Source organism: Lampetra planeri, chromosome 4 (assembly GCF_965212315.1).
Source record: "Lampetra planeri chromosome 4, kcLamPlan1.2.h2, whole genome shotgun sequence".
Lineage (NCBI taxonomy): Eukaryota > Metazoa > Chordata > Hyperoartia > Petromyzontiformes > Petromyzontidae > Lampetra > Lampetra planeri.
Genome location: NC_136110.1, coordinates 20,317,880 through 20,341,493, shown reverse-complemented (window position 1 = coordinate 20,341,493; position 23,614 = coordinate 20,317,880). Strand labels below are relative to the sequence as shown.

The following is a 23,614-nucleotide window of genomic DNA, read 5'->3' as shown; positions in this document are numbered from 1 at the left end:
AATGATGTAATTCTAGCCTCTCGATTGAATGCAGAACTGGTCCAGTTTAGCGAAGCACAATGGGTTCCGTATGTTTGAACACAGGACATCGCGTGCAGGCATGAGATACACCACGAGTTCTGCGTCGAGGAGAGAACAATTAATCTCCATTCGTGCCCAATACTCCCTAAAGGACAATCACTGGCCAGAGCGAAGGACTTTCATTTTAGAACCTGGTTCCCAGGTTAAAGGGTTCTGTTTCGAATTGGTTTTGGGTTTGATCCCTGTGCCTAGAATTAGCGCGTTAACCCATTGGATAACTCGGGTCAGCTCTTTAAATCTTGGTTCAACTGTTCAGTTTGTGGGTAACCTGGGTTTGGGGTTTATCATTTGAGATTTGAGTAAAGCTCGCTATCCCTATCTTGATTTGATCTTGATTTGAAGCTTTCGTGACCGCAGGAATCCATACTCTTTGGTTCTTTCGGTACAGTCGCTCTCCCAATTAATAAGCCTCCATCTCAGCCAGTCTCTTGTTTCCGTCTCTCTCTTCCCGTCCCCAATCCCCCCTCCTCCCTCGGTGACTTGTGTCTCACCATATCCGCATCCCCTACCCCTCTGTCTATAGAGTTCTACTTTCCTCTGCCCTCTCGTGCCACGCCAGTTTAATTACCTGTTATGTCCCAGTCTCCTTGTCCCTTTACCCTGTCTCGTCTCACATAATCATATTATCCCGTCTCACGGTCACGCTTTTCCGTCACTCCATCAGCAATCACCCTACCTCAGTCATTCGGGCTCTCTTAATTCATGTTCTCTCGTTTCCCTCCGCTCTGTCCGCCCACCTCTCGTCTGCCCTTCCTTCGAGTTACCTGTTATCCCAAATCGTTGTCCCTCTGTCCCGTAATCTTAGCATCTCCCTATCCCCAATCTCCCTACACTGCTTGTTTCCTGCCTCCCCCGTACCCCTACTACATCCTCTCTCCCTGTCTCTTTTCTCCCTGCCACCAAACCTATCACCGATGTCCCCTAGGCCCCGGGTGTGTCCCCGTGTCCCGCACCTTTCGCCTCGCAGTCGGCGCAGTACTTATTGTCCTCTTCTCGCAGCATCCCCACGAGCAGAGCCTGGTGCTGTTCATTCTGCTTTAGCGCCTTCTCGCGCTCCGAGCGCGTCGTCATCTTGCCCTTGGAACGGCGTTTACCGCGACCTCAGCTTAAATCGGCGATAACTCGCGATTGCGACGACGGGGCCCCGGGACAACGAGGGCTGTCCGCTGTGTTCTCGACGTGGTGGTGGTGTTGGTGGAGGGGGAAGAGATGCGGCGGCGGCAGCAACTTGAGGCTGCGTCGGGCGGAGCCGGCGAGGACGTGAATATGGTGCGGCCGTCGATTGCATTTCCCACAGCCGATGGGCGCGGACTGTTTAAAAGAGGGGGGCGGGTGGGAGGGGCGCGCGCGGCGCCATGTTGGGTGGGGTCGGGGCAGGCGACACAACAGGCCGCCGTGATGACGTCAGGGGGAGGGAGGGGACTCCGTTTATGATGCGAACGCCCATTGGGGGTTGGGGAGGGGGCGAGGGGCCTTCCCTTTCCAACATGGCGGAAACCGCTTCAGTATCGCGCGCGTGTTTATGACGCGCATAAACGAGGCATAGGGAGGGGGGAGTTTTTTTTTTTACAGATTCGCGCTGTGATTGGTTAAGCGCGCGCTTGACGCGCCGCGGACCAATCGCGTTGCAAGACGGGGCGAGGTTGGCGCCTTGTCCGCGTGGGTAAAATGTAAGAGTTGTTGCAAGTGACGTTTGTGTTTTTTGTCGTCGATCCCGGTTCCTCGTGGATCCGCCGCGGACGTCAGAGGCGACGCTGCCCCAAACCGAATCGCCGTTGACGGTCGATGACTCGACAAAGGCCTTTGACGAATAGGAACAATTGAACCGCTTCGACTGCGGTTGTTGCGTGCGTGACGTCATGTCGCCATTTCCGCGCATTGTCGTGGAAGTGATCCGTGGCGTCACTTGAAATGTAATTGCCCTATGGCATCACCACGCAAACAACTGGCAATTACGTCATATAGTGGCCAGCTGGTAATTTACGTCACACGTGGCCACTATATAGTGACGCAAAATTAGTGATAATTGTGTCTGGTATCACCAGCGTCAGACGAGAGAACGCCAAAAGACAATGATGCACTAACAGATTATTTATAGCTCGGGGTTCGCTACAAAAAGGGACCTTTTTGCCGGTATGAAAATATAACAATAGGTTGTATCCTTTCTGGCAATAGGGGCCGTCCATAAATGACGTCACGCGATGTTGGACGATTTTTGATCCCCCCCCCCTTCGTCACACGGCGTCACAAAAAGTCAGACCCCCCCCCTCAAATATGATGTCACAAAGCTCTGCCCCCCTTCCCCCAAAATAAAACATGCTTCAAATCGCTTTAAACTATTGTCATTGTAGTGCGTATTTAATGTGGCGCTGCACTCTGATGTTGTAGGAGAAAATATTTATTAAAAAGTCTATTTCATTAAGTAGAACGTGTTGTCTATATTTATTTAAAGTTGCGAGTTTTGATGTGACGGTCACATTTCTCACCCCCCCCCCCTTCGTCACACATCGTCACAAATGTCTGACCTCCCCCCCCCCCAGATGCGTGACGTCATTTATGGACGCCCCCTTATGGATGTTATTGGTCGCGAAAGCCAACGTGTTAAACTGACTGTGGGCTTCATCTTCTTGGTTCTTTCGGTAAAGTCATGTAGAAGGGAAGTAATAAAATAAACACGTTCCTTCGGAGTGGGCAGGTAGGAACTTGGTCGGACAGCGCATTCGTGCATGACAGACAGACAAATAATCCCTGGTGGGCAGTGTGGAACCTGTTGTTCGTACCTGTATGTATAAAAGATAACTTGACTTTAGGTAGCCAGGCAGACAGCCCCCTTAACTATTGCCCCCCCCTCCCTTAGGCCCCTCCCCCCTTAGACCCCTCCCCTGACCCCCTTTCCCATAGGCCCCTCCCCTGACCACCCCCCCATATCCTCAGGCCCCTCCCCTGACCCCCCTTCCCTTAGGCCCCTCCCCTGACCCCCCTTCAGTTAGGCCCCTCCCCTGAGCACCCCCCCCCCATATCCTTAGGCCCCTCCCCTGACCCCCCCCCCCCTCAGGCCCCTCTCCTGACTCCCCCCTTCCTTAGGCCCCTCCCCTGACCCTCCTCCCTTAGGCACCTCCCCTCTCCGTACCCGGCAGTATGTCTCCACCAATCAAAGAGCTGTTTGTAAGGTCTCCACCAATCAAAGAGCTGTGTGTATTATATATATATTTATTTATGCACGACAGACAGACAGTCAGACAGACAGACAGCTAAATAATCCCTGGTGGGCAGTGTGGAACATTGTTCCTCCCTGTATAAAAATATAACATAATAAAATAATTCTCACGACGTTTCGGCCACAACGCAAGCAGCCGTCCTCAGGTGAAAACCAGGTCTGTCGAGGCGACAGCGTCTGAATGAAACAGCACACGTGCTTGGAGCATATATATAAGCTGGGTTGGAAGGGGGGGAAAGGGCGCCTTGACAAAATAATTTGCATATCAATTGGAATTTAGCATATTGATGGGAAATGCAGGTATGTGATTAGTACTACTTATGCCCGTGCATTATGCAGGATTAGCAGCATCAAAGGGAGGGGATATGGGAAATGCAGGTATGTGATTAGTACTACTTATGCCCGTGCATTATGCAGGATTAGCAGCATCAAAGGGAGGGGATATGGGAAATGCAGGTATGTGATTAGTACTACTTATGCCCGTGCATTATGCAGGATTAGCAGCATCAAAGGGAGGGGATAGGGGTAGCATTAATAAAGGGAAGGAGTGTTAATAGTATGTAGGTGCAGTAACTAAAACCACCACGTAAACAACTAAAGTATAAAATACATAGTATCATCAGTATACTAAATATACTCTACAATAAGCTGAGTTACTAACAGTAAGTAATACATTACAATTCTACGTCGTAAAAAATATAATATGCTTCCATATAAACTTTATTCTCTTACATCACACGAGTCTACACCGTACTATATACTGCGTTCTTTGGAATGCCATAGACAAACCCAACATTAAATTATATACTGTATTGCTATAAACCACCCTAAAGCTTATACATTGTAATATTACACTATTTATTATTCTACCCACCCTAATGTATATCACACTGCTGTATATTCACTATACAATTACGATACTATATATTACTTTGTACATTGTATTAAGCATATAAATGTTACATTATTTGTTAGTACACACTGTACCATTGACCGTCGTGTGAAAGATACTAAGAGGAAGCAACGAAATATGTCAATGGGAGAGTAGAGAACGGAAAATTGCAGCGGAGCAAAGAATCCATTCCCTGCGGAGAATACAATGCCAGTGAGTGGAACGCGGTCTGAAAGTCACCGTAAACGTGAACACAATCAGTTAAGATCCGAAATGGTTTAGTACGTCCTTCCAATGATTGCTAAGCCAGAATCCATCTTCTCGGTGGAAATTGTCTCTGTGTTTGTATATGTGGATCGCCTCATGAACGAATCTCTCATGGTAGCCAGATGGCTTGCAGAGAACCTCTGTCTTGGAGAAGTCAATATCATGTGAGCCCACTGAATTGTAACAGTGATCTGCCACGGCTGAGGTGTTTGTCCTACCGTGTTTCAAGTTTGCTTTATGTTCACGGATGCGTTTCGAGACATGTCGTTTGGTTTCTCCAATGTAACTGCTACCACAGAGGCAACTTAGTTTGTAGACGCCAGGGTACTGTATGTCTGGAACCACATCTTTTACAGACGGGACCAGATCACGGATTTTATGTACTGTGTTGAATCGGACCTGGATCTTGTGTTTTATCAGGATTTTGGAGATCTTTTTTGTGACCCCAGCAATGTAGGGTAAGGTGATGGTCTTGAAAGGCTCCTCAACAGGATCCTTCTTGATGGTTGGAGTGATGGCTTTGCGGATTGTGTAGTCGGAGTAACCATTCGCCTTAAGAGATTGGCGTACGTGTTTGAGTTCACTGGCAATGTGTTCCTGGTCGGATATGCATTGGGCTCTATGGTATAGAGTCTTGATGAGGGAATTCTTCTGGGATGGATGGTGGTGGGACTCCGGTTTTAGGTAAGCATCCGTATGGGTGGCTTTCCTGTAGACAGAGTGGCTCATTGAACCATCAGGTCTCCTTTTAATTAGGACATCCAAAAAGGGTAGCTTGCCATCTTTTTCGACTTCCATGGTGAATCTGATGGCTGGGTGTATGGAATTGATGTGGTCGAGAAATTGGTCTAGAGCTGGCCGGCCATGTGGCCAGATGACAAAACTGTCATCTACGTACCTCTTCCATAAGGTCGGGTGTAGAGTGGCAGTCTGGATGGCGTCAGTCTCAAATGTTTCCATGAAAACGTTGGCTACAACCGGAGATAGGGGGGAGCCCATTGGGGTGCCCTCAGTTTGCTTGTAGAAAGTTCCATTCCAGGTGAAGTATGTATTGGTTAAGCAGTGTCTCACCAGGGGAGGTACCCCAGTATTCAGTCCTTTATGAACCAAGTCTTCAATGATTGCGATGGTGTCAGGTACACGAACTTTGGTGAATAAGGAAACCACATCAAAACTGACAAGCAGGTCGTCAAAAAAAAAAAAAAGAGACCCCACCAAGAGCCTCGTCTCTAAAACCAACAAAATCGTTTCTGATTCAACCGCATTAATTGATCAGACCAAACAGTTCTCGTTGAAACCTTCTGCAGCCAGGCCACCAAGATTATATGGCTTGCCAAAGATACATAAAGAAGATACACCTCTTCGTCCCATTGTCTATACTATCAACTCCCCCACCTACAAACTGGCTCGTTTTTTGTCTGAAATCCTACGGCCTTTCATTGGAAAAAACACCTCTGCGGTACTAAACTCTACTTTCCTGGTATCGACAATCAAGGGGATTTCCCTGTGGTTTCCTTATTCACCAAAGTTCCTGTACCTGACACCATCGCAATCATTGAAGACTTGGTTCATCAAGGACTGAATACTGGGGTACCCCCCCCTGGTGAGACACTGCTTAACCAATACATATTTCACCTGGAAGGGAACTTTCTACAAGCAAACTGAGGGCACCCCAATGGGCTCCCCCCTATCTCCGGTTGTAGCCAACGTTTTCATGGAAACATTTGAGACTGACGCCATCCAGACTGCCACTCTACGCCCGACCTTATGGAAGAGGTACGTAGATGACAGTTTTGTCATCTGGCCACATGGCCGGCCAGCTCTAGACCAATTTCTCGACCACATCAATTCCATACACCCAGCCATCAGATTCACCATGGAAGTCAAAAAAGATGGCAAGCTACCCTTTTTGGATGTCCTAATTAAAAGGAGACCTGATGGTTCAATGAGCCACTCTGTCTACAGGAAAGCCACCCATACGGATGCTTACCTAAAACCGGAGTCCCACCACCATCCACCCCAGAAGAATTCCCTCATCAAGACTCTATACCATAGAGCCCAATGCATATCCGACCAGGAACACATTGCCAGTGAACTCAAACACGTACGCCAAGCTCTTAAAGCTAATGGTTACTCCGACTACACAATCCGCAAAGCCATCACTCCAACCATCAAGAAGGATCCTGTTGAGGAGCCTTTCAAGACCATCACCTTACCCTACATTGTTGGGGTCACAAAAAAGATCTCCAAAATCCTGATAAAACACAAGATCCAGGTCCGATTCAACACAGTACATAAAATCCGTGATCTGGTCCCGTCTGTAAAAGATGTGGTTCCAGACATACAGTACCCTGGCGTCTACAAACTAAGTTGCCTCTGTGATAGCAGTTACATTGGAGAAACCAAACGACATGTCTCGGAATGCATCCGTGAACATAATGCAGACTTGAAACACGGTAGGACAAACACCTCAGCCGTGGCAGATCACTGTTACAATTCAGTGGGCACACATGATGTTGAATTCTCCAAGAAAGAGGTTCTCTGCAAGCCATCTGGCTACCATGAGAGATTCGTTCATGAGGCGATCCATATATACAAACACAGAGACAATTTCAACCGAGAAGATGGATTCTGGCTTAGCAATCATTGGAAGGACGTACTAAACCATTTCGGATTTTAACTGATTGTGTTCACGTTTACGGTGACTTTCAGACCGCGTTCCACTCACTGGCATTGTATTCTCCGCAGGGAATGGATTCTTTGCTCCGCTGCAATTTTCCCTCACTACTCTCCCATTGACATATTTCGTTGCTTCCTCTTAGTATCTTTCACACGACGGTCAATGGTACAGTGTATAATAACAAATAGTATAACATTTATATGCTTAATACAATGTACGAAGTAATATGTAGTATCGTAATTGTATAGTGAATATACAGCAGTGTGATATACATTAGGGTGGGTAGAATAATACATTGTGTAATATTACAATGTATAAGCTTTAGGGTGGTTTATAGCAATACAGTATATAATTAAATGTTGGGTTTGTCTATGGCAGTATATAGTACGGTGTAGACTCGTGTGATGTAAGAGAATAAAGTTTAGATGGAAGCATATTACTGGTAGGAACCGTGAACCAGCCTACAATAGATTATATCGTCCGTCCGTCCGTCCGTCCGATGTCCGATTAGGTGTAGCAACATCGCCCCCTACTGCAAACACTTGGCAGGACCCTACAAAAATCTTTAGACTCAGTGACGCTTTCCTGGCTAAACAAGTGTAACATTCCCTTATAATTCCCTGAGATAGCTTTTAATTAAACAACCTTTAGACTCAGTGATGCTTTCCTGGCTAAACAAGTGTAACATTCCCTTATAATTCCCTGAGATAGCTTTTAATTAAAACATTTAAATTAAAAATTAACTCACAGCGGCCTAAAGCCTACAGCTAGGCCTAAAGCCTAGAACTAGGCCTCAAACTCTCCCTTCGTATCGTACCCCCGCGTGTGTGAAAGGGAGTTAATGTTTAACAATGTTACATTCCCTGATGTTTTTAAATAGAAACATTTACATATAAAGCTTTTACATTAATAATTATACATTAATAATTCAAACATTTAAAATAAAAATTAACTCACAGCGGCCTAAAGCCTACAGCTAGGCCTAAAGCCTAGAACTAGGCCTCAAACTCTCCCTTTGTATCGTCCGATTAGGTGTAGCAACATCGCCCCCTATTGCAAACACTTGGCAGGACCCTACAAAAACCTTTACACTCAGTGAGGCTTTCCTGGCTAAACAAGTGTAATAATACATTATGTTTATATTCTTTGGTTATTCGTTCCTACCAGCCCACCCCGCAGGGACCTGTTATATTTTTTATGACGTAGAATTGTAATGTATTACTTACTGTTAGTAACTCAGCTTATTGTAGAGTATATTTAGTATACTGATGATACAATGTAGTTTATAATTTAGTTGTTTACGTGGTGGTTTTAGTTACTGCAGCTACATACTATTAACACTCCTTCCCTTTATTAATGCTACCCCTATCCCCTCCCTTTGATGCTGCTAATCCTGCATAGTGCACGGGCATAAGTAGTACTAATCACATACCTGCATTTCCCATATCCCCTCCCTTTGATGCTGCTAATCCTGCATAATGCACGGGCATAAGTAGTACTAATCACATACCTGCATTTCCCATATCCCCTCCCTTTGATTCTGCTAATCCTGCATAATGCACGGGCATAAGTAGTACTAATCACATACCTGCATTTCCCATCAATATGCTAAATTTCTCTTGATATGCAAATTATTTTGTCAAGGCGCCCTTTCCCCCCCTTCCAACCCAGCTTATATATATGCTCCAAGCACGTGTGCTGTTTCATTCAGACGCTGTCGCCTCGACAGACCTGGTTTTCATCTGAGGACGGCTGCTTGCGTTGTGGCCGAAACGTCGTGAGAATTATTTTATTATGTTTTATTTTCATTATTTTATTACTTCCCTTCTACGTGACTTTACCGAAAGAACCAAGAAGATGAATCCCTGCAGTCACGAAAGCATTAAATCGAAATTTGACTGTGGGCTCTACCGCCGTCTCCTGGCATGCCGGGGTATGGCACCTCGACGCACATTTGAAGGAAGTTTCGCAACATTTGTGTGCGCCACCAATCTATCCTAAATAAATGTCAGCGAGTACGTGATGCATTGTTTTAATCAGTAATGATTGGTGAGTGACGAGGATTAGGTGAGTCATTCGGGTTCAGTCGTGTTTGGTGAGTGGAAGTTGGAAGTGGAAGGAAGCTTGCCTTCACGTGGCCCACTCTGTTAAGTGAGAAATAACAACGAATGCCATCAACGCGGCGACCGAACGAGCTCTCAGTCTCCAGAGCAACGACACAAGCCACGCCAATGGCCCTGTTCATGGCCAAACAACGTGCCAGATAGGCCCTGGGACAGGTTTCCTCAAACTGAACATTGAGGGACGTGCGAGTATCTCGCGAACACAATGAACAAACATTACATTGATGTCCTGACACTCCAAGAAACCCATGTCTTGGCTGCCCGACATATCACCACTAGTAAGTAGTGAGTGGGATAGATACGCAGTGGTTAGTGCACTGCACTCTGTGTGTATGTTTAACTTTTTTCGTACCGTACGTAGCCAACAGAGCTAATCAAAGGTGCTCTGTATCCGGCGAAGCTCGTTCTATTCCCGCTCACGACCAATATCAGTGGCGAATATCTGAACCGGCCCAGGGCCGCGCATAGGTCGACGCAGCCTCAAGTGATTACTTACTGCCTTGTGGAAACATTGTCATTAGGGAGACAAAGGCAGCCAGATGTGTTACTAGCCCCATCAACCCCTCGAGTGCCTTCAGAGGTGCATGCTTACAGCACTTGCCCCAACAGACTAAAGCTAAATTTCGATTTAAAGCTTTCGTGACTGCAGGGATTCATCTTCTTGGTTCTTTCGGTAAAGTCACGTAGAAGGGAAGTAATAAAATAATAAAAATAAAACATAATAAAATAAAATAATTCTCACGACGTTTCGGCTACAACGCAAGCAACCTGAAGACGGCTGCTTGCGTTGTAGCCGAAACGTCGTGAGAATTATTTTATTTTATTATGTTTTATTTTAATTATTTTATTACTTCCATTCTACGTGACTTTACCGAAAGAACCAAGAAGACTAAAGCTACATGGGCGATCATTGGTCACTGGTGAGTCTAATGAATGTAGGTATTGGGTGATTGGAGGATGAGTGGTGAGTGCTGAGTAACGAGTGTTTGGTGGTGTCAGATGATTAGCACAATTCGCTATGTATGGTGTTCGAAATAAGTTCAACATACGTACATGCATATACGTAAAGCAAGTTGTGAGTGCCTGTAAGTTACGACTGCCAGGTGAGTGGTGTGTGGTAAATGTACCAGGCAATGAAACAAACCAGATATTTTATTTTGTACTTTAAATGTTTATTTTACACCAACCCAAACATTCACGAATAACATTATCAATCTACAGTACAGTGCTGTTAATTCATAAACCAAATCGGACACATTAAGCTTTATAAATCTAGTCTTCATCACCCTTCATTAATCTGCTTCCCACAATACACCACGGTACCGCGTGACCCAAACACTACTAAATTATAATGGACGGAATTGCACAAATTCTTAATTGGCCTGACCCTAATATTCAAATTAAATTAACAATATTAAAGTAATATAATGGCCTGTATAATGCTAAACTGTACACGTGTAACAATGACATTTTTTTGGTAGTCCAAAGATGCATGCCTTTAAAGGTCGTCCCATTAACTTATTTTTCCAATCATTGTTCGTAGAACAGATGCGAAGAATTACCTGGATGAATTGTCACCAAAATGTCAGTCCCTGAATAGATAGTTCAGAGGTAGCTTTGATCTGCAGGATCAGTCTCAAATGATTGTGTTTAGTCCTCCACCACTGTCTAATAGCTTCGCCCTACTGTGCAGTCTTAGCCATCACCTACAATGATGGCTAGATTGCACAGAGGTCAGCCATGTCTCCGTTATGCTGAAATATCCGACGTAAATTATCACATGTTTGTAAGTATAACATCTTAACAGACATTGTTGTTGCTATATTAGTGTCATTTTTACTTAAGAAAAAAATAATTTTGTTTAAAAAGAAAATTTCATAAAAAGTACAATTAATAGTGTACTGTATGTCCATTTTTATAGGAGAGTGATGCTTTGAATATGGCGTGGAGGCTAAAACAATTTTTTAAATTAACTCCACCAACCAATTGAGCTCTGTTTCTGGATCCTCTTTGTAATGCACACGCAACCAGATTATGCATGAGTCGGGAGCCTGAACACAACGCAGAACATAACACGGCCCCAGGTAATATCTGCCTGGTAGAGCATTAGCAGATCCGGTACACATGAGATTACATTATTTGGAAATCGAGTCGATAATTTGCTAATTATGGATTTGTAATCAGTCGTACCATACTATATATGCAATATTGTTTAACATTATGTCTTCACAAAGGGAGAACATTTTGAACTTACTATGAAAATGGCAGTTCTATTATGGAACTTTACTTTAAAAATGTTTTCAAATTGTATATTTAGCACTGGCGGTAGAGTATGCATGCTGGTATGACAAAAATTTATTTCTTGTCAAATTTGAAAGCTCATTGTTTAACATCTAATCTAAATGGCAAATTGTTACAGTGTCATTAACACTGGTAATGTCTGGCATGGCCACACAAACTCACTGCATCAAACCACCCATCCTATGCTCACGTGCCCAGTCCCGCATTAAAAAAGGCAATACCCGTAACAAGAAACTGTGATTCTAGTATTAGCGGTAGCATTGATGTAAAGAGCATGATGCTTTAAGCCTGCGGCTTCTTGAATGTGGCAATTGTGGCATTGACTCCACTGTTGACGCTCTGCTCTCCCTCGGCGATCTTCGGAGCTTCACGGTACACGCTCATGACCTGCGGGAGAAACGGGGAATGGGTGGTGTTTGAACCTCAGTACCTATAGATAAACGAACATGATAGCAATCATACTTGGCCGATACCAGCCACACCGATGACTCATGCAAATCCCACCTTTGTATTGTGATCGATATAGAATAAGGACATCACACCTTGCCATCACTTATACTAGTGCACATTCAACACTTGAGCGCCAAGGTTCACGAGTCTTATCACCATCTTGTGGTTTTCACATTTGGTTTCTGACCACTGAATTCCACTTTCAACACCTTCCTTGGTAACATGTCAATTTCAATCCTCCACATATGCCCCATCCATAAAACGTTTCCCTGATTAATTACAAGGTTCAAGGTAAAGTGGCACCTACATTGATATTTACAACAATATCAACATTGACAATGATAATGACACTTATAAGAGCAATAACAATAATCACATTGACAGTGACGTGTTATTGAAAATGCGTTTTACTGTACCATTTGTATGATAATGGCAATGGCATTGCTACAGTAAGAGCATCAATATTGACATTGACAGCGAGATCATGGTAAGAACGTTGACATTGACAGCATTGGCACTCACGTTGCTGATCCAACTGTTGTAGGCTGACACACGGGTGAACACGGTGGGCTTGCGGATTGTGTTGCAGCCCAGAGATGAGACGTAGCTGGTGATTCCCTGCACCACCCAGGCATTGTCTGACTGCTGGCAGTTCAGTGGCCCACCTCCATCACCCTGTGATGCATAGAAGAGGATAGATATGCATGCACGTTAACTGGGTAAAGCATGAACGGGATATGGTGGCGGGTGCTGGTAAGGGTAAGTACAGGAGCTTGCAAACTTTTCAAATACGCTTTATGACCGTGTTGCTAAGTAACGGAGTAAAATCACACAAACCTAAGGCCTGATTCAATATGCACCCTGTTTGCTCTGGCATTAATTTAGTCAATATTTGTATTCCTTCTGTTATTTATTGATTGAATGTAGTCATGCAAAAACTTAGTCTGAAGAAGTTTAGTCAAATCTAAGTGTCACCGGATTTCATTTGGTCAATCTGTTAGTCTAGGCGACTAAAGCAGTCACACTATTTGTCCAGTCTGAGTTATTAATTATTGGGGTGGGATGTGCGCCGCCCCCCTCCGCTTCCCCAACATTACCAGGTCAGCCAATCAGTGATCTCAGTGGTCACAGTCATCACCATGCTTGGTGATTGTTGTCCACTCATAGTCACTGTTGACTAAATTCAGATTTAAAATAAACATTGTGTTGATAACTATTCTCATTAGTAATTTCGTTAAATAATTGAGGCGGGTTGGCTCGCGTTGAACTCCATACGCACAGAGCACGCAGAGCGGGTGCTGCCCCCTGCACAGATGACGCTGCTCCTCAGGCTGCTCCCCCACCAGCTGGGCTGGCTGCACGTCGCGTAGTCCACCACGGGCAGGCTGGCCTGCTGCAGCGTGCTGGGGAAGGAGCCGCTGGCTGTTCACGCGCACAGACAATGTGGAAACGGAGAGCATTGGTGAAAGCATCGGGGTTGTGTGGCGTTCACAGGTGCTCCCCAAGCGAACCATTGGTGTCTCTATGTTCAATGTGCCAACGGCACATAGCATCACAGCCCACCTACTCGCAGGCTATTGACTCCATACAGAGTTGTGTTCATTTTGACGACAGAAAGATAAAGGGCTGAGTCAACCCTATACTGTGATTTGTGACAGTTTCTCAGCCAGAATCATCTCGTAAAACTGGAGGGGCAATTGACGCATTGGGCTTAAATCACTTCCCATAACTGTGCCTCCGATGGACACTGAGTGAACGGTACTCACTGTCGAGAGAACCCCATCCCGTGACGTAGCACGGGTAGTTGTTGGGCAGGATCTGGTTGGCGGTGGGCAGGCAGGCGAGGCGCACCTTGCTTGTGAGAGTCACGGGCGATGCAATCTTGAACATGGCGATGTCGTACCTGTGGGGAATCGAGATGGGCAGCGTGATGCAAGGCTCAACACCAGTGACGGACTGGGACAAAAAAATCGGCCCAGGCATTTGTAAACAAACCTGCCCAAATTATGGCTATTGACAATCATTTTTTTTAATGGGCTGTGGGACAAACTATATACGAGTAGCTAGATTTGCGATGTGACGTATTCGTGTGATTTTGCCGTGCAATTTCATTGGCCCATTTGGGCAGATACAAAAAACAAATGGGCTGGTGAAGAATAATCTTTTTGGCTGCCAAATATAGGATTTAATGCCAACTAAGCAATGGAGCTTAGACATTAGAGGTAAGAACATTTTTTTTATTTTTACTCCGATCACATTTGCTATTTTTCCACACAAACCGGCTCACCGGCCCTCGGAATGTACCGGCCCATTGAGCATTTGCCCGGAATGCTGCCCTATGGCTAGTCTGGGCCTAATCCACATCCAACATACCCCATGCAATGGGGGTTCAGCGCTTTGCAGATAACTCTCCCCTAACCGTGGTGATGTGGGGGACCAATATCGCAGATGATATTATCTGCTATTTTACTCCTATTATTTATAGGAATAAAAATTGCAGATAATCATGTATAATTGAAAGAATAGGGCCACGGATAATAGGAGTTTTTGCAGACCCTACAGTTCCTGTCTGTATGTCTCTGTATGCATGTCTGTTTGTCTACTTATTGTGTTTATATTTTGTCTGTTTGTCTAAATGACACTTTATGTTTGTATTTTTGTCTCTCCATAGCAATTCTGTCACGGTGTCACAAAAACCAGTGTGCCTGTTTGCGTTCTCACCCATTTGCTGGGATGCTGGGATTCCAGTAGGTATGCCAGACGGCCAGGCTCAATGGAGGGGTGATCTCCCCCGGCTCGGTTGTGGACACACTGTGCTTTCCCAACACCACCCTGTAGCTATAGCCATTCCTGCACGTTGTGGTGGATGTGGGGAGATAGCAGAGCAATGGGTGGTCTTAATCACTTAAATCTGTAAACATTTCAGTGAGGAAGTACTAAATAGAAATGTTGCGATTTACTGCCACGTGGCATCGTGTGAAGGTAATTGATAGATGCCGCCTCCTTGTTGCCAAGATCGACTGCTCCATCCTTGGTGGCCACAATGTGGTACAGCAAAATACTGTACAGTACCTGGGCCACGGTGCAGATGCACTGCCTGCACACATACTCGCGACTCCATTGGTGCCATGACTCACGTGAAGCAGCTCGCAGAGGTGAGCACCCATTGACGATCAATGAGGGTTCCTCCACAGTAGTTGACCCATCTTCCTCCAGAGTACCTCTGCACGAGCGACTGCAATGCAATCACAGCGAGATTGGTGGCGGTTACTGTTATTTGTCCAGGACTCCAATTACTATATCGAATAATGCAGTCCTAACTTAGCCCTTGAGTCAATGCACAATGCTGGTTAGAGCTGGTTGCGAAGGGGTGTAATCCAGGACTGGTTCAGATATCACTCGCCACAGTTGCTGGAAATATAACCCATGTAGCCCGGTTCGTAGTGCAGTACGTAAACCACTGTGCCTCCGCTCTCCCAAAGTACAATTTAATTAAATCTGTGTTGTCCTGGTGTGTTCTGGGACTGTTTTGCTGTTGTTTTACTGCCTTTCCCAAGCATGGGAATTGAAGTACAAATGCAATATGAACTTCGAAACTTTATTAAAAATAATATTTATATTTGAGGGACCCGAAAGTGATGTGAAGGTATATTCCTCTCCTGGTATGCGGGAGGTCAGGGGTTCAAACCCAACCCTCACACCTGTACATTTGGAGTATGCATGTTCTCCCTGTGGTCGTGTGGATTTTATCCCTGGGTGCTCATGGTTATCCCTCCATATTTAAAAACTTACATCAATATTATTTTGCTGATATAAATTTTCACATGATGGGCCACTTTGGTGAGCTATTATTTGTGGTCAGGACGTATCTAAAAAAGAAACAGTTCAGTGGGCTTTATCTGGTAAGATAAAACATATATTTTCGTTTAATTTATTTATATATTTTAAAGTGATTTGTTGATCTTTCCTATACTTTGCACTCTTTTTGTGTTTTTGCGTTGTGTGTTGTTGTAACGTTCTGACCTGCCCCTACTGGACATCTGTGAAAAAGAGCTTTAAAGCGAATCGGATTTCTCCAATATAAAAACATTCTGATTCACATTCGGAATACAGTGACTGATTCAATGTCATTGGGAAGAGTGGAAGATCTGAAATTTTCATGTTGCACACATGCAGCCTTTTTATCAATGCACTGCTGGATGAGGGCCTCCACGTGGCATGTACAACAATGGATGCTGCTGCACTATGATCGACTGACAATGCATCGTGTGGCTGTGATGGCTGTTATTCAGCCTCTGCCGTTACCTGCCAAGGCCAGGAGTTGGCGCGAGCCTCCACGCCGTTCACCACGCGGATCTGGGGATACGCTGCGATCCCACAGCTCTGAGCCGACACCTCAGCTGTGAGGAACAAAAGCACACACACGCATAAATGTACTCAGGGGTGCAGCTCTGGGGTATGCAGCGTATGCGTCCCATATGGGCCCAGTCGGTCACAAGGAGTCCCGAATAAACAGACGAACAAGTATAACATGTTAAGAACAATTTTTTTTATTTTTTTTTACCTGCGGTCTACCATGGACCGAGCCCGATTCACGCTATCGTATCAATGGAGCATTCAGATGCGCGATCCACCACCTTTGAGGAAATCCTAGAGACCTATACCGATGGGCCGGCATGAAAGCAAGACTCATAACGCATGATAATTTCATTGTGAGTATTGTACCTTTGCGTTTATTAATACTGTAACTGTGAGACTGTCTTCCTCTAAAACCCAACTGAAATCATATCGAAACAGTGATAGCCTGCGTATTATTGCATACGGGTTAAAAACATCAGTAGCTGTTTCAGTGAGAGTCGGGAGAAAAGAGGGGGGTGTCCACCAGTCAATGAAAGCGGACTGAAATAAAAGCGGAAGTGCCATACGAGCATCTTCTAGAACTAAGTCTAGTTCCTGAAGAAGCTCGATCGGTCGCTCCACTAAATGAAATGCGTGCATTGCAATCACTCAGCAGCTCAATGTGTCAGTAAGAGCAACACTCACCCGCAACCAGCAGAGCAGCACAGACGAGAAAGGCCAGCATGGTTGATCGATGACTTGGAGCTTCTTGAATGCTTGTAGTTTCTTGATCACTGCCGTGTCTCACTGCTGGGACCTCTTGGCTTTTATACAGAATATGTTGCCCATGTGAGTCCTCCAGGGGCAAACAGAATAGGGAAGTCCAACTCTCAACCAAAACCGCATGCAAATTTCAAATTATTTACGTTTCAAATTAAGGCGTGCCATCGTGTCTGATATTTAGGTGGGTGTCAGCAGGAGAGAAGTGGTGGAATTTAAAGTATTTTTAGGCGTATAAAACTTTTATAAATGATGCAGCATGTGCAAAAAGTTATATTTTAATGCAAAACACACGCTATGGGAGGATCGGAAGCTCTTATCCTGGTTGGTAGTTTTATAGGCAGATACCCCACACCACAGTATGGGGAATATCCATCACTGGCTTAGGCCCGCCAGGAGAAGTGAACACTGCCAAACACTGGTTGAACAGGGAGACACTTTTCTTTGGCTTTTAGTGATTTGAAATGTAATGCATTCATTTATTTTCCTTATTTTAAGCCCATTTTTTACATTATTAACCTTACTCTTTGGTTCTTTCGGTAAAGTCACGTAGGTAGGAAAAAAATATATTTCACGACGTTTCGATCACAACACAAGCGATCGTCCTCATGTGGAAAAAAAATATCCAGCAGTACAACTGCTGAACCAAGTAGAACACAGTGAGAGAGCTTCTACAACAAGAGGTTATATATGTTGGCCAAGGGCAAGCAGGCGGGGTCCGAGTTGGGAAGCAGTCCCATCCCCGCACGCAAGCACATCAGTTGTGTTAATGGGGAGATTAGGGAGAGAGATTAGGGAGAGAGATAAGCATGTCAAAGTAAATGAGCTTCCGTCGCCGCATAAGAGAACCACCGCAACGGTGGTCGCGCCAGTGAGACACACAACCCACCACACAGCCAGAACCATCGATACATCGAGGCTAAGCGAGCAAAGGTGGCCATGTTAGTGAGACAACAGCCCATTAATGCAGAGGCACCCAAAAGGGCAATGCAACTCAGAAAGTCGGAGATAACAGCCAAACGGCAGGAAGGATGGAAGCACCGCAGCAAGTTACGACTTTACTTGGTTAATAACGTTCTTCCAATGATTGCTCAGCTTATACCAATCTTCTCGGTTGAAATTGTCTCTGTGTTTATATATCTGGATGGCTTCATAGACGAATCTTTGACAGTAGCCCGAAGGTTTGCAGAGTACCTTGGTCTCGGAAAAAACAATATCGTGCGAGCCCACAGAGTTATAACAATTACCAGCCAAGGCAGAGTTATTGGTTCTGTCGTGTTTCAAATCTGCCTTGTATTCGTGAACACAGTCCGAGACATGTCGTTTCGTTTCCCCAATGTAACTGCTGCTGCAGACACAACCTAGTTTGTAGACACCAGGGTATCGCATGTCATGAATGACATCCTTCACAGATGGAATCAAATCACGGATTTTGTGTACTGTATTGAATCGGACCTGGATCTTGTGTTTGTTTAAGATTTTGGAAATATTTTTTGTAACACCTGCTATGTATGGCAAGGTGATGGTTTTGATTGGGTCCTGAGATGGTTGTCTCCCCGTGGTTGGGGATACAGCTTTGCGGATTTTGCGGTCTGAGTATCCATTCATCTTGAGGGCTTGGTGTTCGTGCTCCAGTTCACTGGCTAGGTGGCGCTGGTCGGAGATGCAGTGGACCCTATGGTGTAGTGTTTTGATGAGGGAATTCTTCTGGGCCGGATGGTGGTGGGAATCAGGCTTTAGATAGGAATCCGTGTGGGTTGCCTTCCTGTAGACAGAATGTCCCAACAAGCCATCAGGCCTCTTCTCGATCAAAACATCCAGGAATGGTAGCATGCCATCATTTTCCACTTCCATTGTGAATTTGATGGAAGGGTGTATGGAATTGATGTGGTTGAAAAATTGGTTCAGTGCTGGTTGGCCATGTGGCCAGATTACGAAAGTGTCATCTACGTATCTCTTCCACAGGGAAGAACGTAGGGTGGATGTCAGGATGGTATCTGTTTCAAATTTCTCCGTGAAAACATTCGCTACCACTGGTGATAAGAGACAACCCATAGGGGTACCTTCATTTTGTTTGTAGAATGTACCATTCCAGGTGAAGCAAGTGTTGGTAAGGCAGTGCCTCACCAAAGTTGGTACATCAGGATTCAGTCCCTGTTGGACCAAGTCTTCAATGATTGCTATTGTGTCAGGTAGGGGTACCTTGGTGAACAGAGAGATTACAAAGAAACTGGCAAGCAAATCATCTAGAGACAGTGAAATGTCCTTGATTAGAAAACCAAGTGAGCTGAGTTAAATACTGGTCTTGCCCGTGAATGGAAGCAGGGTCTCAGACAGAAATTGTGCCAGTTTGTAGATAGGTGAGTTGATGGTGGATACGATAGGACGGAGTGGAGTACCTTATTTCTGGATTTTTGGAAGGCCATCATTCTTGATGGTCTAGCAAGCCCAAGGTTTTAGAGAGAGCTGCTTGGTCGGTTCGATTAAAGAAGTCGGATTAGTGATGATATTGTTTTTTTTGTAGCCAGACGGTTGGTAGGATTTTCGTTGATTTTGGTATAACTGACATATCATTAAGAAGGTCCTGGATGTTGTTGTTGTATGTGGTTTTATCCATGATGACTTTGGCATTGCCCTTTTCGGCTGAGAAGATGACAATGTCATCTCTCTTTTTCAATTGAGCAAGCTCAGAGCGCTCGTCCCTGCTGATGTTACTAATGGATTTCTTAGTGTTTTTGAGGATGGCGGCGATTTAAGATCTTGCCACGTCTGCTGGGATGTGTCCCAAACCTTTGAGGGCTACGTCATCCTGGGCAATGATATCATCCACTGGGATGTATTTGGGGGTGACTGCTAAATTCAGCCCTCTAGCTAGTACCGATTTTAGGCCATCAGAAATTGGGCTGTTACTCTGATTGATAACAATCTTGTTAACATCTAACCTTTTCACGTGTGGATCTGGCTTCTTTTTTGACAGGATGTTGAATTTAGCAATCAGGTTAACTTTACATTTGGTTGACATTGTCGCGGCAGAAGAAACAGTCATGTTATCTACAAGGTCCCAAGCAGATGTGGACATTTTATCTCTTAATGCTAAGTGAGAAGATGGGTATAAGCTGAGCAATCATTGGAAAGACGTTATTAACCAAGTAAAGTTGTAACTTGCTATGGTGCTTCCATCCTTCCTGCCGTTTGGCTGTTATCTCGAACTCTCTGATTTGCATTGCCCTTTTGGGTGCCTCTGCATTAAGGGGCTGGGGTTTCACAAACATGGCCACCTCTGCTCCCTTAGCTTCGATGTATCGATGGTTTTGGCTGTGTGATGGGCTGTGTGTCTCACTGGCGCGACCACCGTTGCGGTGGTTCTCTTGTGTTGACGCGCTTGCCTCTCACAGCGCAGTTGGCAGCGCCGCAGCTTGTGTTACACATAGACATGACATTATCTTGCTAATCTCCCTAATCCCTCTGCCTAATCTCTCCCATCAACATAGTGCTTGTCTCCCATTAACACTGCTGCTGTGCGCATATGCGGCAATAGTACTCCTATGCGGTGACAGAAGCTCATTTACTTTGACATGCTAATCTCTCTCCATAATCTCTTTCTTCCTAATCTCCCCCATTAACACAACTGATGTGCTTACTTGCAGGGATGGGACTCCTTTCCAGCTCGGACCCCGCCTGCTTGCCCTTGGCCAAAAGTTATAACTTCTTGTTGTAGAAACTCTCTCGCTGTGTTCTTCCTGGCTCAGCAGTTCTACTGCTGGATTATTTTTAATGTCTGAGGACGATCGCTTGTGTTGCGATCGAAACGTCCTGATGAATAATTTATTCTTTATTTTCTACCTACGTGACTTTACTGAAAGAACCAAAGAGTATGGATTCATGAAGTCAAGAAAGCTTCAAATCAAGATTCTTGACCTTTTTTTGTTAATTTTGATAGTTACAACATTTTATCATAAAGTGTTATGTCTATGACAACATAGAAGATTAATTCATCAGCCTAAATGTTGTGTTTGGGATATACCTGTTTGCCTTTTAAGCTGGACGCAGTGGCACATGCCTGTGATCTGGTATTTTATAGTCGAATGTTGGTGGACCATGTAGATATATGAGAATCTTCCACACGTGATCTGATACAAAGTGGCCAGAAGATATCAGTACGGCAACTTGATTCTAGAGTCCATTAGTGCAGATCATCCAGTGTTTTCCCGGACCCGGGGCTCGGGGCTCATGTGTGGGGTCTGGGTCCTGGTTGCGTCGCTGCTCGTCGTCATCTCTCTGTCGTCTTGCCACGTGGAAGAACTCCTGTGTGGTTTCCATCGCCGTCATCGTCACGCCGCCAGCCAGCGGCGTAGCCGAGTGAGGGCGATGGGACCACACCAAGTGATCGGCTGTGTGTAACCAGTAGAGACGTTAATACCTAGTGTTGTACTTAGTGTAAGGAAGAATAAGCGTTGGCCTGTGTTGTGCCCAATGTGAGTAATAAAGAAGAAGTACCCTCTACACGACATGTCGCGGAAGTCGCTCATTAAACTTGCATTGCACATGCAGTCACTGTGTTACTGTGTGGGCGCCACAGTACTGTACCACTTTGTTTCAAAGCCTCTACATGATTCGAAAAAAAGTCTCGGTTTTTATATTGTTGATGGTGCGTTTGTGTGTGTGTGTGCGCGTGAGTGGGTGCTGTTGCTAGGGACGGTAACTAACTCTGAGAGGGCACGACCAGAACGGGTTGTCCCTCAGTTTAGAAAATATTCCCTGCCGCCAGCAAGGCGTGCACAGGGTGTTCACGCCGATGAACCGTCTCCCTGGGCCGTGCGAAGGCCGCGTGACCTCGAGTGGACAGAGGATTAGGGGTTGTGTGTTGGCAAGGGGCGATCTTCAGGTTGTCAACAAATGCCTGGAGAAGATTTTAGGCATGTGTTGACAATGATGGAGAACAAGTGGAGACTCTTTGACTTATTTAATGTATTAACATACATTTGTTATCATGTTACAGTGCATTATCCGTTCTTTTTACATTAATAACGATAGTTCCTTATAAGTGTTAACATTTATTTGAAGCACCCTGTAGAGTGGGACCCCAGCGGTCGCTCACCACTAGGGGGCGGTGACGGTACCTTGACGCTTGTGCCTTGAGGCACCTCAAGGGTGCACCTTGAGGCGACATACGCGCACGGATACACCCATATACATGTAGAGATATCCTCCACCTACGTAGAGACACACTCATATGTAAACTGGTGATCACATGGGCGTCTCAGGCTCAACGAAGCGGGGTGTCGAATATGAATCCCTGTGTGAGGTCGTTAGGTGTGGAGTGGTTGCCCAGCTGAGGTGTGCGATGACGAACCTGTGGCGCACACGCATGTGCACTTAGAGTAGGGGGGCAAGTACCCCACCCCAGGAGGGCCTCACTTTGGGGAAGGACTGTTCTATACAGGGGATGAGGAACCTGAGGACGAGATGGAGACCTGCTGGGGGCAGGCCGGTTGAGGCCGCAACCAGGCCGGGCGGAGTGGTAGGGGGCCGCGCAATGCGCCCCCGACGGAGTTTGCGAGCACACGAGGGCCTGACAGAGGCAGGGGGCTACTCTGGAACAGCACTCGCCGCGCCGGGAAGACCTCGGGTGGCGCCGGCAAGACCTCGGGTGGCGCCGGCCCACCAATTCCCCCACCCTGCTCGCGTAGATGTCGCGTCGGGTGACATCACATGGGGCTTGGGTCGTACAGAATTTGTCAAAAGATACAGCGGCGTTTGCATTCGAAGCAGCAGGATATTAAATGGTTGAACAAATAATGTAGGAAGAATAAGACACAGGCACATGCCCTCCTTTGTATTTGCTTAAGATGTGCGTGGTTTCACAGTTTGTCAAATAGAATGACATTTGCAAGAGAGCATTGCACCTGCACACATTTATTTTTTACTGATATTTAAGATTGTGACCACATAATGGGCACCTTTAAAGTCACCTAAAATTGTGGTAATGTAATCCCTATTCAATAACAAAAATATGTATAGAGTTTTAAAAAGCCACTGCCAATTTTTGTCTTGTTATGGACTTACTATGGAGGGACAAATATTAAATTTCAAAATATCACATTGTGAAATGGCTTATGATATGTTTACGTCATTTAAAGGTTGCTTATTTTTACAAACTGCCAGAGTGACGGTAATATTCGTGGAGTGCAGTGTGAGGCAAGGACCATCTGTGAACAATGACCAAGATCCCCCGTATAGCCTTAATACACTTTTGGAGAAAGCGCTGTAAGTGAGCACCTATTAAGATCAGCGCCAGCACACGCCCGCACGCCTTTGTCTCCCAAGTGAGAAATTTACACATCGCACAAAGTACTCATTTGAGGCTGAGTCTACCTCGGGAAGGTCCAGGACCAGTTCAAATAATCGTGACTGGTGTTGGCAATGATTATTTTTGTAATCCACAATGAGGTGGATAAACTTAAGCCATTTACGCACTCGAGATT

At 45.4% G+C, this 23,614-nt stretch overlaps 2 protein-coding genes across 5 annotated transcripts in view; both read right to left on the bottom strand.

Moving 5' to 3' along the window:
- The window catches only part of LOC144717809 (stromal membrane-associated protein 1-like), a 37,224-nt gene extending 35,841 nt beyond the window's left edge, over positions 1-1,383 (bottom strand). For all 4 annotated transcript variants that reach the window (XM_078593472.1, XM_078593473.1, XM_078593474.1 and 1 more), the window contains exon 1: positions 1,035-1,383. In XM_078593472.1, the coding sequence (XP_078449598.1) occupies positions 1,035-1,152 (118 nt within the window). In that variant the 5' untranslated portion in view covers positions 1,153-1,383. The remainder of the gene's footprint in view (positions 1-1,034) is intronic.
- A 9,027-nt stretch (positions 1,384-10,410) lies between these two features.
- LOC144717808 (chymotrypsin-like elastase family member 2A) lies at positions 10,411-17,133 on the bottom strand. The gene is made up of 8 exons (XM_078593471.1): positions 17,055-17,133; positions 16,317-16,411; positions 15,149-15,246; positions 14,733-14,861; positions 13,778-13,914; positions 13,291-13,433; positions 12,534-12,686; positions 10,411-11,948 (listed from the first exon to the last, which is right to left on the bottom strand). Exons 1-8 carry the CDS (start codon positions 17,092-17,094, stop codon positions 11,844-11,846), a joined length of 900 nt encoding a protein of 299 aa, XP_078449597.1. The 5' UTR covers positions 17,095-17,133; the 3' UTR covers positions 10,411-11,843.
- Between the last annotated feature and the right edge of the window lie 6,481 nt (positions 17,134-23,614).